The sequence below is a fragment of the Electrona antarctica genome (assembly GCF_951216825.1).
Source record: "Electrona antarctica genome assembly, chromosome: 17".
NCBI classification, from domain to species: Eukaryota; Metazoa; Chordata; class Actinopteri; order Myctophiformes; family Myctophidae; genus Electrona; species Electrona antarctica.
In genome coordinates, this window is record NC_136798.1 from 34003720 (window position 1) to 34017219 (window position 13500).

General features: G+C 41.9%; 1 protein-coding gene across 9 annotated transcripts in view; it reads right to left on the reverse strand.

The window, feature by feature from the left end:
• The window catches only part of pigh (phosphatidylinositol glycan anchor biosynthesis, class H), a 20110-nt gene continuing 6610 nt past the window's right edge, over positions 1–13500 (reverse strand). The window contains exons 3-7 of one of the 9 annotated variants that reach the window (XR_013792145.1): positions 6661–6870; positions 3408–3491; positions 1109–2658; positions 995–1063; positions 1–916 (exon numbers count right to left, since the gene is read on the reverse strand). Coding sequence is in view for 1 of the 9 variants with exons in the window: in XM_079526930.1 (XP_079383056.1) it covers positions 2587–2658; positions 3408–3491; positions 6661–6870 (366 nt within the window). In the remaining 8 variants the exon portion in view is untranslated. Of the gene's footprint in view, positions 2659–3407; positions 3492–6660; positions 6871–13500 lie in introns of all 9 variants that reach the window. The other 8 variants (XR_013792146.1, XR_013792147.1, XR_013792148.1 and 5 more) reach the window with 8 other exon arrangements.

The following is a 13500-nucleotide window of genomic DNA, read 5'->3' on the forward strand; positions in this document are numbered from 1 at the left end:
CACATTACCAACAACAATGTCCATGAGTTTTACAGCAAATTGTTTTATTAAATACAGCATAGCAGCCGGAAACAGGAGGTTAATGTAGACCACTACACAAAATAACAGAATAAATAATTAATATTCAGATAGAAAAGACATTTCTAAATTGTCAGTTTGACATAACTTCAAATTCTCATAGTTTCTAAATACATTTATAATTGTATATACATAACAATTGGCTTTGGCTGCTTCACAGGGTAAGCATATAGGTTATTCTAACAGTGCTAAATATATTGAACAAAACTTAAAATAATTAGAAATCACAGTAGAACTTAACTGAAGTGTTCAACAAGAGGTCCTGGCTAATGTGCTATTCACCTTTCTCTTGTTAATATGAAGTGATCTGGTTGAATGCGAGAACGCTCGCCCTGGGTCAAATCCGGTGAGATGGGAGCGGTCATCACCAGGTATTTCCAAATATAACCTCAGTAAAACTATGCCAAAAACCTAACCTTATTCCTAAACATAACCTCAGTATAACTATGCCAAAACCCTAACCTTATTTCTAAACATAACCTCAGTAAAACTATGCCAAAAACCTAACCTTATTCCTAAATGTAACCTCAGTAAAACTATGCCTAAACCTAACCTTATTCCTAAACGTAACCTCAGGAAATTATGCCTGAACATAATCTCAGTAAAACTATGCCAAAAACCTAACCTTATTCCTAAACTTAACCTCAGTAAAACTATGCCAAACCCTAACCTTATTTCTAAACATAACCTCAGTAAAACTATGCCAAACCCTAACCTTATTCCTAAACATAACCACAGTAAAACTATACCTGAACCTAACCTTATTCCTAAATGTAACCTCAGTAAAACTATGCCTAAACCTAACCTTATTCCTAAACGTAACCTCAGGAAATTATGCCTGAACATAATCTCAGTAAAACTATGCCAAAAACCTAACCTTATTCCTAAATTTAACCTCAGTAAAACTATGCCAAACCCTAACCTTATTTCTAAAAATAACCTCAGTAAAACTATGCCAAACCCTAACCTTATTCCTAAACATAACCTCAGTAAAACTATGCCAAACCCTAACCTTATTTCTAAACATAACCTCAGTAAAACTATGCCTAAACCTAACCTTATTCCTAAACGTAACCTCAGTAAAACTATGCCTAAACCTAACCTTATTCCTAAACGTAACCTCAGGAAATTATGCCTGAACCTAATCTCAGTAAAACTATTCCTAAACCCATCCTTATTCCTAAACGTTACGTAACCTCAGTTCAACTATGTCTAACCCTAAATAAAACACATTCCACAAGAACAGGGGGCGAGGAAAAATAATGGGGGCGAGTTTGTTTTGGGCCGAGCGTTCTGGTTAACTTTATAACCTCTGGTTCAGTGCTTCTCAAAGGTTTTCATTTTCAAGGCATCTTGATGAAGGTCCAGATTCCAGAGGGAGGGAAACGTCATGTTCATTTCATTTGAATAAAACGGATTCGGCTGAGCAAGAGTAGAGTGCAGGATCTTTGTTCATGAATTTTTGTTCATGATTGCTGCCATTTCAAGGACCCCCCAGGGATCGAAGAATGGATTGTTTGCATGTAATCTTGCGACTCCAATCTTTTATACAGTATATCATCGATTAACCACTTACATTATGGCCACACAAACAGTGTTGAGGAAAAATAGTGAAAAGAGCTGATCTAAAGGCTACAACACCATGGGTTGTGATCTAGAGGCTACAACACCATGGGTTGTGATCTAGAGGCTACAACACCATGGGTTGTGATCTAGAGGCTACAACACCATGGGTTGTGAGCTTGAAGGTCAACTATTTCCACTATTTCTAACCCCTTTTCAAAATGTGACATTTTTAAATAATGATACCCATTTAGACACACATCGCCGGTGGCCTGATGAAGAGATCAAAATGTTGTCGCCAAGCTAAAATAAAGTAAATACTTTGCCTGAAACCGGTCTACCTCCTTCCATTATTAAATAATGGTCCATTGTTTATTTTCATTATTGGCACTGGTCATTGTAGGTAATTTATTTGTATAGTTACTTTACTTGTTACACCTGCCCTACAAACAGAAATACTACACTTTATTTATATGCTCCAATGTCCATCGCCAAAAGCAGATGACTATTAATTGTTAAGTAAATGTCATGATTGTGACAGGTCACAGGCCTAATGTTGAGTAAACCAAAGTAACTCACTCATTCAAATCTTGAACCAAAACATAACATCTCCAAACAAACACCATGCCTAAACTAAAACAGAAAAAGAATCTCTGAACCAACACCAAAACTCAACCTTCATGGCTATTGTCCTGCAAACCGATCCGTTCTAAGTGGTACCAATTTTGAAAACCTTCAGTTGTTTGTATTGATGAAATCACATTTTTTAAAAGCTACTGCCTGTTTTTGCTCTACAAGACAGAGATGTACCAAAAGACAAATGACAAACCAGTGGGTTACTCCACGGACAATAAAATGAGTGACATGTGGAGTAAAGCATTCATGTTATGCTGTCTAACCTGCAGCAGGGCTATGAGTGGCTTGGCTGGGGTTTCCAACATGTCGTCAGCATTTAGACAAGATCTCTTGACAGCTTTTGTAAACTTTCTCCAAGCAGCTTAGCCTCGGCTTTGAGCTCTGAAAGACAATATAAAAAATACCTTTGTTACAGACAGGTTAATGGTGATTAGAACGCGACCAATGCCACATTTTTGGGTCCGATCTCGATCTTTTGGAAGAGTCCTAGACCAGCGATTACACGTTTCAAAACATGAAAATCTGTAAAATATAACCAAGCAAATGAGTACATTTAAGATTCCACCCTATTCAAAAACGGTTAATAATTAATGTGTGTCGTGTTGCATCACACGCGTTGCTAGCTTGTAGATCGGCAAAAAACAAAAAAAGAGGATCGTCCAACCCTCCAGGCAGCCTTTGTTTACATGCTGGACACATCGCAGGTCCTGATGTGGGTCGACAAGGTAAAAACACTGAAAAGTGGTGGTGGAAGAATTAATACCTGGCAATCAACGTTTTAATAATTGTTTTGTTAATTTAATGAAATTTCTTACATTTGTTTGTTTGGTCATTTTCAATTTTATCAAATTATTCTAATTTAATTTAAAAAAAACTATATATATATATATTTTTTAATTTCATTACTAAAGTGTGCCTGGCTGTCCACTTCATTAGTATTCATTGTCGTTACTCAGCGTGTCAATTGCTCCGAAATTAGACTCTGTGCTGCACTATGAGCTTGTAGATCTGCTATTTTTCAACAGCTAAAATAATGGTTAAAGTCGTTAAAAGCTAAGGTGACACAGTCACAGATGCGTTCCAGGCCATAATGGGTTAAGCGCTGATGCACTCTTCTGTCTTGCCTTTACCTGGAACAAGGGGACGACACTGGCCACTGCACTGGGGTCCGCGGGGTCCTTCAGCAATATGACCAGGTAGTAGATGATTCGATGCTGAAACGACAAGACATGACTGTGAAGTTGCCCGAACGGCCAAGGCTCCAAAAACAGTCAGCGATGCTTTGTATGGATTTTATTTCTCCCACTCCAGCTCCAGTGCAGATATTTCACAATGACAAAAAAACAGCAAAAATAATACTTAATAAAGAACTCAAAAATACTTAATGGCAAACTTAGGACAAAGGAAAAATAACAAAACTGAACTAGGCTACACCCATGAAATGGGCCCTAGCAGCTCTCTCACTGGGCTGTCAGCATGTTGCCTGCCCGAGCATAACTGACTAGCTCTGCCTGCAGTCTCCCTTTTATATGAGAGGATCCTACCACAAACAGAGAAGCAATTAAATCTAAACAGCTTATCTACAAGCTCACAGATATCCGCTGAACATGACAACATCACCACATAAATAGATGTTCTATTTTAGTCTAAACATCCTTTGGGTTTGCAATCATTTCCACCGATAATAGTAATACTGTCATCAACACTGTGGAATACCCCTACTCCTCAACAGTACTTGGCACCTTCCCCCCCGTCTTAAGCTGACTGGCTGAGCCCTGCTCTGGTTCAGCAGTTCAGAGTCTGACAGAAGAGTGCCAGCACTGGAGAGGCCATACCAGTGCCAATGAGCTAACCACAGGTTTCAATAAACAATAAACATTTGTACATCATTATGACACCTGAATATGTTGTGAATAAATAGTGAAATGCATTCATCAACAGTATTGACATTATATCATGATAGGACCTGTCTGGCCCACTACCCACAGTCTGTGTGGTGTGTGCGTGCGTGCAATGTCCTTAATCAGAGTGTGTGTGTATATAGGGCACGGGCTGCCCCGTGACAATGACGCATAGTACTCGTACACAGAAAACACAGTGAGAGAATTCTGAGAAAACTGACAATTACAACTGAACTAATGCTAAGTAACACTAATGAAGGACACAGGGTTACACCAATGAAGGGTAGCCTCGGTCCCAGCCTTACTCCTCTGCGAAGAGAAAAGCCTGGTCACAATATAAGGCAGAGACAGCATAGCCGGAAGTGTCGGTAGGGACTTATGACCCGTCAAACTTCCACTATAACATCCAAACGGCTGACTTCCTTTAAGTCTAGGTCATGGCTCCAAGTGACTATTTTGTAAGTCGGTGAAATGATACAGGTCTTGTGTACCAATTTATGTAGGCAAAACCGTATTGTGGGGCTTCAGCGTTGACAATTTGTAGGGGCGCTATTGAGCCATTTAGCAACGCGCCTTTTGAGACGCATAAATTATCAAAAAATGTCGCCGTACTAATGAACTAAGCATGGGATAATTGACGGCGTGGCGCTCATTGTTGAGAAATAAGACCCGAAAGGATGATGCAAACCCGAGGGGTTTAATCAGGCGCGTAAGGTTCCTATAACGGCAGTGAAATTCAAATGGTTGAGAATCACTGCTAGAGCCGTAAAAATCTTCTCTTGTGGGGGTCCCTGGCATATCTTTTCAAATGGGGGTCCGCAGACTAATAAGTGCCAATTTGGGGGTCCTTGACATGAAAACGTTTGGGAACCAAACATAATGTAATCAACATGTTTAGATAATAACGATGCAATGCATCAATACATTTCTATTACATTTCCTGTCTATCTACGCTGTAATCTATAAATAAAGGCAGAAAAGCCACCCCCCCCCCCCCCAAAACAAAGAAGTGCTCTAAACAAACATTAAAAAGTCCATAGATTTGTTTACCACATGATGTAATACTCAAAAGCCATTCGAGGGCTGGCTAGCGCCCCTCAAAAATTGAGGAACCGACCTTATTAAGAAAAATCACACCCGTGTGAAGTGAGCGGCGCTCTTATCATCATACATGATCATCATACATAAATATATCATATATATAAATACATAAATTCCATTCTCAACCAATCGAATCATCACAAATGTAATTCCGGCCAATCACTTTTGGCGTCTTCACTTTTATCTTCAATATGTACTTGGGCTCAGCGTCTAAAAAAAATCAAAAATCAAAAAAAGATCATAAAAAAGTTCCTTAAAGACATTTTATGCCGTGTTGCCCAAACAATCTCAAACAATTCAGATTTAAAATACTAATAAAGCGGACCGGACGGTTAGCTCAACCGTCTGGACACCTAGGCTGCTGAGCCAGCCTGACTGTGTGCAGCGGGTTAGACTCCCGATCGCGACGGCCTTTGCCGCGTGTCTTCCCCCCCCCCCCCCCCCATCTCTCTCCCCATTTCCTGTCAGATTACTTTCAACCTATCAAAGGCAGAAAAAGCCCCAAAAATATCTTAAAATAAATAAAAAACAAAGATGTTCCCTTCTGAGGGTCCCTGGCACAAAACATTTGCAGATGGAGGGTGCGCGCAGCGCAGACAAATTCATATCCATTCGGAGGTCCTTGATGTGAAAAGCTTTGTGAAGCACTGGGGTCTAGAAGCACTGGGGTCTAGAAATGTCTAGAATTGTTGATAGGTAACGAACCCAAAAACCTGCGCATGGGTTGCCCTCTAAACCGAACGGCAACCGAAGAGCAAAAAGGTTTTTTCAGTGGTGGATGGAAAAGTAACTAAGCACATTTACTTAAGTAAGTAAGTACAGTTTTGAGACATTTGCACTTTACTTGAGTCTACTTTCCAATACTTTTACTTCTACTCATCTTGGATCCAAATATTGTACTTTTACTCCACAACATTTATTTGGAAACTTACTTACTAGTATATACTGTACATTTCGGCCATTTGAAAATGGCCGATCTACAAGCCCACAATGCGTCGCGATGTGGCGCATTGTGAGCTTGTAGATCTTCTATTTTCAAAAGTTGTTTATACATTTGAAAGTTGTTTATACATCACTCAAGGAATTTCTGAATTACTTTTACTTGTAACAGAGTATTTCTATATTACAGTATTGCTACTTTTACTTTTTTTTCTTTAAGCCATTCTGGACGGGAACCCCTTTTGGTGTTTTAACTAAGCATTATGTTATACTTTAGCTATTGAAAAATAGCAGATCTACAAGCTCGTAGCGTAGGTCAACCTACAAGCTATTTTTGAAAAATCGTGAAAATGCGGCGCAAATCTTTGAATATATATTCTTTCAGAAGACTTCGACCTCAGGCCTAGTGAGTACTTTTCCCACCACAGAGCATTTCCCTCACCATGTAAATGGCCTCGTTGATGACGATGTCCTTGATGCGGCTCATCTCGATGAACGTGGTGCTCTCTCGCCCCGAGGCGTAGCTGGACGACAGCTGGACGCCCAGCGAGCCGATGAGCAGCAGGGACTCGTGGTCCACCTTCACCAGGTGGATGTGGAGCGTCATGCCCACCAGGGTGACGATGATGGCGGAGGACAGGACCGCCGTGACCTGTGCCGTTACAAACACACAGGGAAGGACACACAGCATAGGGTGTCATTGTGGGACATTTCTTGGGGAGCATCTAACTACTTCCACATACTTTGTGCTAGAAATCTAGTTCAAACTTCAACAGAAGTGTTGAAGCTTGTTCAGCTTCATGCAGTTATTTATGCTTGTATTGTTACTTGAGCAAGCAGAGCACGCAAGTACTGCGATCAGCTGGGTATGTCGGTGTTGTCCAAAGTATGTTGGTGTTGTCCACCAGCCAATAAAGGACCACCATTCTTGATGACGTAACTAAGGTACATACATACATAAATACTATGTATGTATGTATGTATGTATGTATGTATGTATGTATGTACATACGTACTTGTGTGTGTACGTGTGCAAGGCGCAAGTTGGCACCTCGACAGAGTGCATTTCTAGTTCTTTCAAATCTTTCTATTCACACAGAGGTGCTATCTGTGGTTGCTACAACAATGCATTCAAACCAATACATCACCATACAATGGTCCATTTTTGTTGTAATTGTTTTTTTGTTTTGTTTTTTACTTTTTCTTCAGCTTTAATACATTTTCTACTGTACATCATATACATTGCGAATCTAAGAATACTCCATAAATTACAAAACAAATGTTTAAGAAGCAGTGAACATAGCCTATCTACAAGCTCACAATGTGGCGCGAAGCGACGCGTTGTGAGCTTGTGGATCTGCTATTTTTTACTTGTTTGGGTAATTTCTCTTTTGGGTCTCGAGCTAAAAGGTTTGGGAACCACTGCCCCCGAGGTCCCTGAACCCAACATGGTCCCTGAACCCAACATGGTCCCTGAACCCAACATGGTCCCCTAACAACACAACATAAAACAGAATACAAACAACAACTGACTCTTGTGGTTTTCAACTCTTTTCATAGCATGGTCCATTTTTTGGGCCATGCTGGACCACCATTTGATGAGATTTAGCCTCTCAGACCCAAGACACACACACAATTCCATGCTTGGTTGATGTAATTAGGAGAGATAACAGCCTAACAGGCAAACGTTGATCAAAATATCACTTATTCTACATTCTCTAATTGTGTGGACTTCCTGACAAATTAAGCAATGCAGATGTTTAACAACAATTTAACTCTTTAGAGCGTAACTTGGAACCAAATGGACCAGTAAGGTTTCATTTTACACTCTCAAGAGTTAAAGATTTATAAGATTTATAAGGGTCCATTTGGTTAACATACTATACTGTACCACCAACCACCTCTCCGTCATTTAGCCGGGGACCACCTGAAACCCCCTCAAGGACCACTGGTGGTCCCGGACCACTGGTTGAAAACCACTGGTGTAAAAACCTAAGTTACACTATTAAAATAACGATGATAATTAGATAACAATATAGGAACATAGGTTAAACATGTACAAACATGTTGATCGATCCAGTTGTGTGGTCTCTCTCATTAATATTTGTTTAACCCATTAAAACTGGGAAAGCATGTGATGTAGTTTGTAGATCTGCTACTTTTGCTGTGAATTTGAATCCTCCTGAAAAGAAACAGTTTTGTACAAACCCGACAAAGATGATAGGCACAAAACAAAACAAAAACTCCTAACCTGTGTTAAGGTTATTTTTGTGCGGTTGCCTATAGGCAAGCAGACTATAATTGCACTGCAAATCGTTTATATCATATAAAAACTCCTCTATTCTCCCCTCTGATTGACCAGCGATCCAAAGGCTTTTGTGAGCTTTGCCCTTTATCTGATTGGACAGTATACAGTGACATACCCAACTCAGTGAAACTCTTGTAACACTTTTGCCTAAAATAGTGTGGTTTCCTATAGAGTTAGGCAACCATGACGCTCAACTCTGTGCATCTTTAAAGGACCAAGCAGTCCTGAAAGGACTTGGTCCTTTATTGTTCTTGTAGTTTTTTTTCTTCCGCCAAAAATAGCAGTTCTGGCTGAACCGTGCAGTCGGTTTTCACGAAATTGGTAGAGGGCCATGCCAAACAGTGAGGATGTGAAGCCCACAACCATTGGCCAAAGGGTGGCGCTATATTGAAAATGCAAACTTTGACCACGCATAGCTCATGAACCGTTTGACCGTCAGCAATGAAACCTCGACACACATATGCGTCTCCTCATGCCGAACAAGTAGTAAGTAGTAGTAGTAAGTAGTAAACTTACAAAAGACAGAAAATTACTTGAAAGCAAATTAGGAAACCAAACCCAGAACTTGAGAAACTCTATCAGGCTAAACCCCTTCCATCAAGGGCCCCCTAGCAGCTCTCCCTGGGTGTTACCTTCTGGTTGCTCCAAGCCCAACTGAACTGACTCACTGCCCCTGCAGCCTCCCTCTTATACTAGGCAAGACTATACCAAGGAACAGTTCTGTAATTGGTAACCCACTTAACTCAACATCTGGCTAACTATGGCCCATGAGTTAACTTACACAATTACCAACTTTAACTAAACCAATTAAAAAAGATAAATAGAAAACATAACACAAGAGCTCTTGCAACCCAGGTCCCAGACAGACACCCCTCCTCATGATAGCCTTGCTCTGGACCGACCCGATTGCGTGAGCGATATGTACTCTCCTTGTTCAGCTGCGCCTCGCCCTCCTCCTGGATCTCCCGGATGATCTGTTCGTCCTCGTCTCGCGGCCGCACCGCATCCCACAGCGAGCACTTGCACTTTGTCATGGGCGCTCGGCACACGTAGCACATGTGGCCGCCGCAGCGGCACATCACATGGTTACATCCCACGGTCTTGACCACGGCCACGCCGCACGTCGCACACCTCCTCACCCGCACCGCCGTCATGCGCTCCTCGTAGAGCACCCTGATCCTGGTCTCCTCGTCCCGGGGCAGAAGGGCCCGCTGCAGCTGCTCGCACGTCTTGCCCGCGTGCTGCTTCCATTGGACGCGGCACGTCCTGCAGCTCTCCTCGCGGCACCTGGGGTCGGGACATCTGAACACCGAGACGCCTTTGTCCAACAGGGCTGGGAAGTTGCAGAACGGACAGCGTACCAGTTCGTCGCAGGCGACGGCGGCGACCGCCTCCTCCGCTTGTCTCTCGTGGTATCGACGCAGGACCTTCTCCGGCAGGACTTTCTCCAGTTCTTGCGCCGGGTACGAGCAGTCACACCCCCCGCCCGCCATCATGCAGCTCAGCTCCGACCGTCCGGAGCCAGAGACCACTTCCTGGGCATATTTGACCAGGCACTGTTTACAGAAGAGATGACCGTCCGAACACTGGGTCACGATCTCTGGGTCAAACACAAACTGGCCGTAGCAGCAGCCACACTCTATCAACTGCCAGCCGTCCTTTTTATATTCATAGTCATGCTCGTTGAGCTGCGGTGCCAGCAGGAAGTCCTCGTACTCTTTCCACTTATCAAGCTTCCTCTGAAGGAAGGAGGAAGGGAGTTTCAGAGTCTGGAAAGGGCGCCGGTTGGTCTTAAGGAAGTACATCCTCTTGTTCACTGAACCGTGCGCAAATTGGAACTCTGCGATGCGGCGTTCAGAGGACGTTCTACTCGGACAGCGCTTTCTCGAAGGGTCACCCGCTGTCTTTTCCTGCCGTTTCGTCAGAGCTTCGGACCAGGACAACGAACCCATTCTTCAGTGGAGCGTATATGTCCGCCAGCGAATCTCGCTACATCAATATGATGTCACTGCACTCAGTGACATCAGTCATGCTCAAATATGGAGCTGTGAGGCACTCCATTATTTGGACATGGGGCTCGGGCAATTGACTGAAAAATCTCAAATCTTGAGGTATTGTCTCCCTAAATTCAGCAATTAGTGTAGATAGTCTTACATAAACATTAAATTCCCATTGACAATGAATGGAGAATTCACGTCATGTGTGTCTGAGCAAATAGACATGTTACGTCATGATGATGTACGATAAGAACACCCTTCACTTCACACGGGTGTGATTTACTGGAGCATTTCCAATTTTCAATACTTGTTCAGTTTTTCTTCTTCTCCACTACATCTTAGAGGCAAATTATTGCACTTTATTCTACATTCTCTAATTGTGTGGACTTCCTGACAAATTAAGCAATGCAGATGTTTAACAACAATTTAACTCTTTAGAGCGTAGCTTGGAACCAAGTGGACCAGTAAGGGTCCATTTGGTTTCATTTTACACTCTCAAGAGTTAAAGATTTATAAGATTTATAAGGGTCCATTTGGTTAGTGGCAGCAGTGGCCGAACGGATTGCGGAGCGGTCTTGATACCGGAAGGTCGCCAGTTCGAATCAGCGGTCCGACACGCCGCTGAAGTGCCCTTGAGCAAGGCATTGAACCACTACCATGAAATGTTCTATGAGCAGGGCCTGGCTGGAAACAAGTTATTGAGCTTAGCCCAGATACCCTGGGTAAATATAGTAACTTTGCTTTTTTGATTTGCTTAACATACTGTACCAAGTTCCAACCACCTCTCCATCATTTAGCTGGGGACCACCTGGAACCCCCTCAATGACCACTGGTGGTCCCGGACCACTGGTTGAAAACCACTGGTGTAAAAACCTAAGTTACACTATTAAAATAACGATGATAATTAGATAACAATATAGGAACAGTTTGTAGATCTGCTACTTTTGCTGTGAATTTGAATCCTCCTGAAAAGAAACAGTTTTGTACACACCCGACAAAGATGATTTGTAGAATAGGCACAAAACAAAACAAAAACTCCTAACCTGTGTTAAGGTTATTTTTGTGCGGTTGCCTATAGGCAAGCAGACTATAATTGCACTGCAAATCGTTAACGTTTATATCATACAAGTAAGACGCGCAAACGCGGGAAGCGAACGCAGCTCGTAAATTGCAATAACAACAATTAGAATAAATTAGTTTTTTCTTTTTAATTTTTTTTTAAGTTACGTTTTTTTTAAGTTAAGTTTTTTTTTTAGTTAAGTTGTTTGTGTGTGTGTGTGTGTGTGTGTGTGTGTGTGTGTGCGCGTGTGCGTGCACGTGTGTTTTTGTGTGTGATACAGCTGTGCCCTCTGGTGGCAGGCGGGTGGTGTTACAGCGTGACACACACACACACACACAGACAGACAGACAGACAGACAGACATGATCTGCTGGGTCTCATAGTAAATGCTCACTGCGTTCGCAATCACTGCGTTCGCAATAAATACTCCTCTATTCTCCCCTCTGATTGACCAGCGATCCAAAGGCTTTTGTGAGCTTTGCCCTTTATCTGATTGGACAGTATACACTAGTGACATACCCAACTCAGTGAAACACTTTTGCCTAAAATAGTGTGGTTTCCTATAGAGTTAGGCAACCATGACGCTCAACTCTGTGAATCTTTAAAGGACCAAGCAGTCCTGAAAGGACTTGGTCCTTTATTGTTTTTGTAGTTTTTTTTCTTCCGCCAAAAATAGCAGTTCTGGCTGAACCGTGCAGTCGGTTTTCACGAAATTGGTAGAGGGCCATGCCAAACGGTGAGGATGTGAAGCCCACAACCATTGGCCAAAGGGTGGCGCTATATTGAAAATGCAAACTTTGACCACGCATAGCTCATGAACCGTTTGACCGTCAGCAATGAAACCTCGACACACATATGCGTCTCCTCATGCCGAACAAGTACCGTGCTCTTACTTTTGACCTCTGACCTCTAGATCACCCGCCATTTTGAATTATATGAAAATCAATTAAAATGCATCTCCTCCCATGATCTTTGATCAAAATGCACGAAAACTTCTACACGTGAACTTTGGACCTATACGGATGGGAAAGTATGTTTTTTAAGTGAAAAAATGAAGGTTTTATGAGCCAATGAAAATTGCCGTTTTGTGAAATTTTGTCTTTACTTTGTTCTGTTGTAGTGCCTGTGGCTCTGCTGGTCTAAAGTGCCTCACCTGTCAATCACCTGAGAGTTCTGGCTGCCACACCCTGTGTCAGCTGTTCTTGATTAGTTGCAGGCTATATAATAAGAGGAGATGTGACCAGCAGCTCATTGTCTCCCAAACACCCAAACTGAACAGTTGTGTTCCCTTTTTGTTGCTGTTATTAGTTAAGTTTCAGATGGGCTGGTCGTAAGTAACCGATGAGATGGCACCTCTGATGGCACCTCTGTGGTATCTTAAAAAAACACAACCTTTTTACGTTTGAAAATGTTGTGTTTTTTTCTAATATCAAATTGGTTTTTAAATGTTTACATGGTCATGTTTCACCTCTGTTCTCTGGACTGGTTGTTAGACTTCCGAGCTCTGGTAGAGCAACCACACGAGCCTCAACAAGTGGTAACTGTATTGTTCCCAGGTGTAACAACTCATTCGGACAGTCTGCCTTCTCAGTAAAGGGAGCAAACCTATGGAACTCTTTGCCTACGGTTCTAAAACTAGAGACGGATGGTAACGTGTTCTACAGAGGACTCAAACTATGGTTGAAATCAAATCAACTGTGTTCACATTTATAGCTTGAGTTACTAGAGTGATTATGTTTACTTATGTGTATTTGAGATTAATTTTGCTGTAAATATTATTAGAATGTATAATTTTTTGTATTTGATTGGGTGTTTTTTTTAAACTAAATTGTATTTTTTAGAAAAGTCTCCTGTGGACAAGTGGTGAAAATTAGCACATGTGCTAACACACTGTAAATGATGCATCTACAATTTGTAC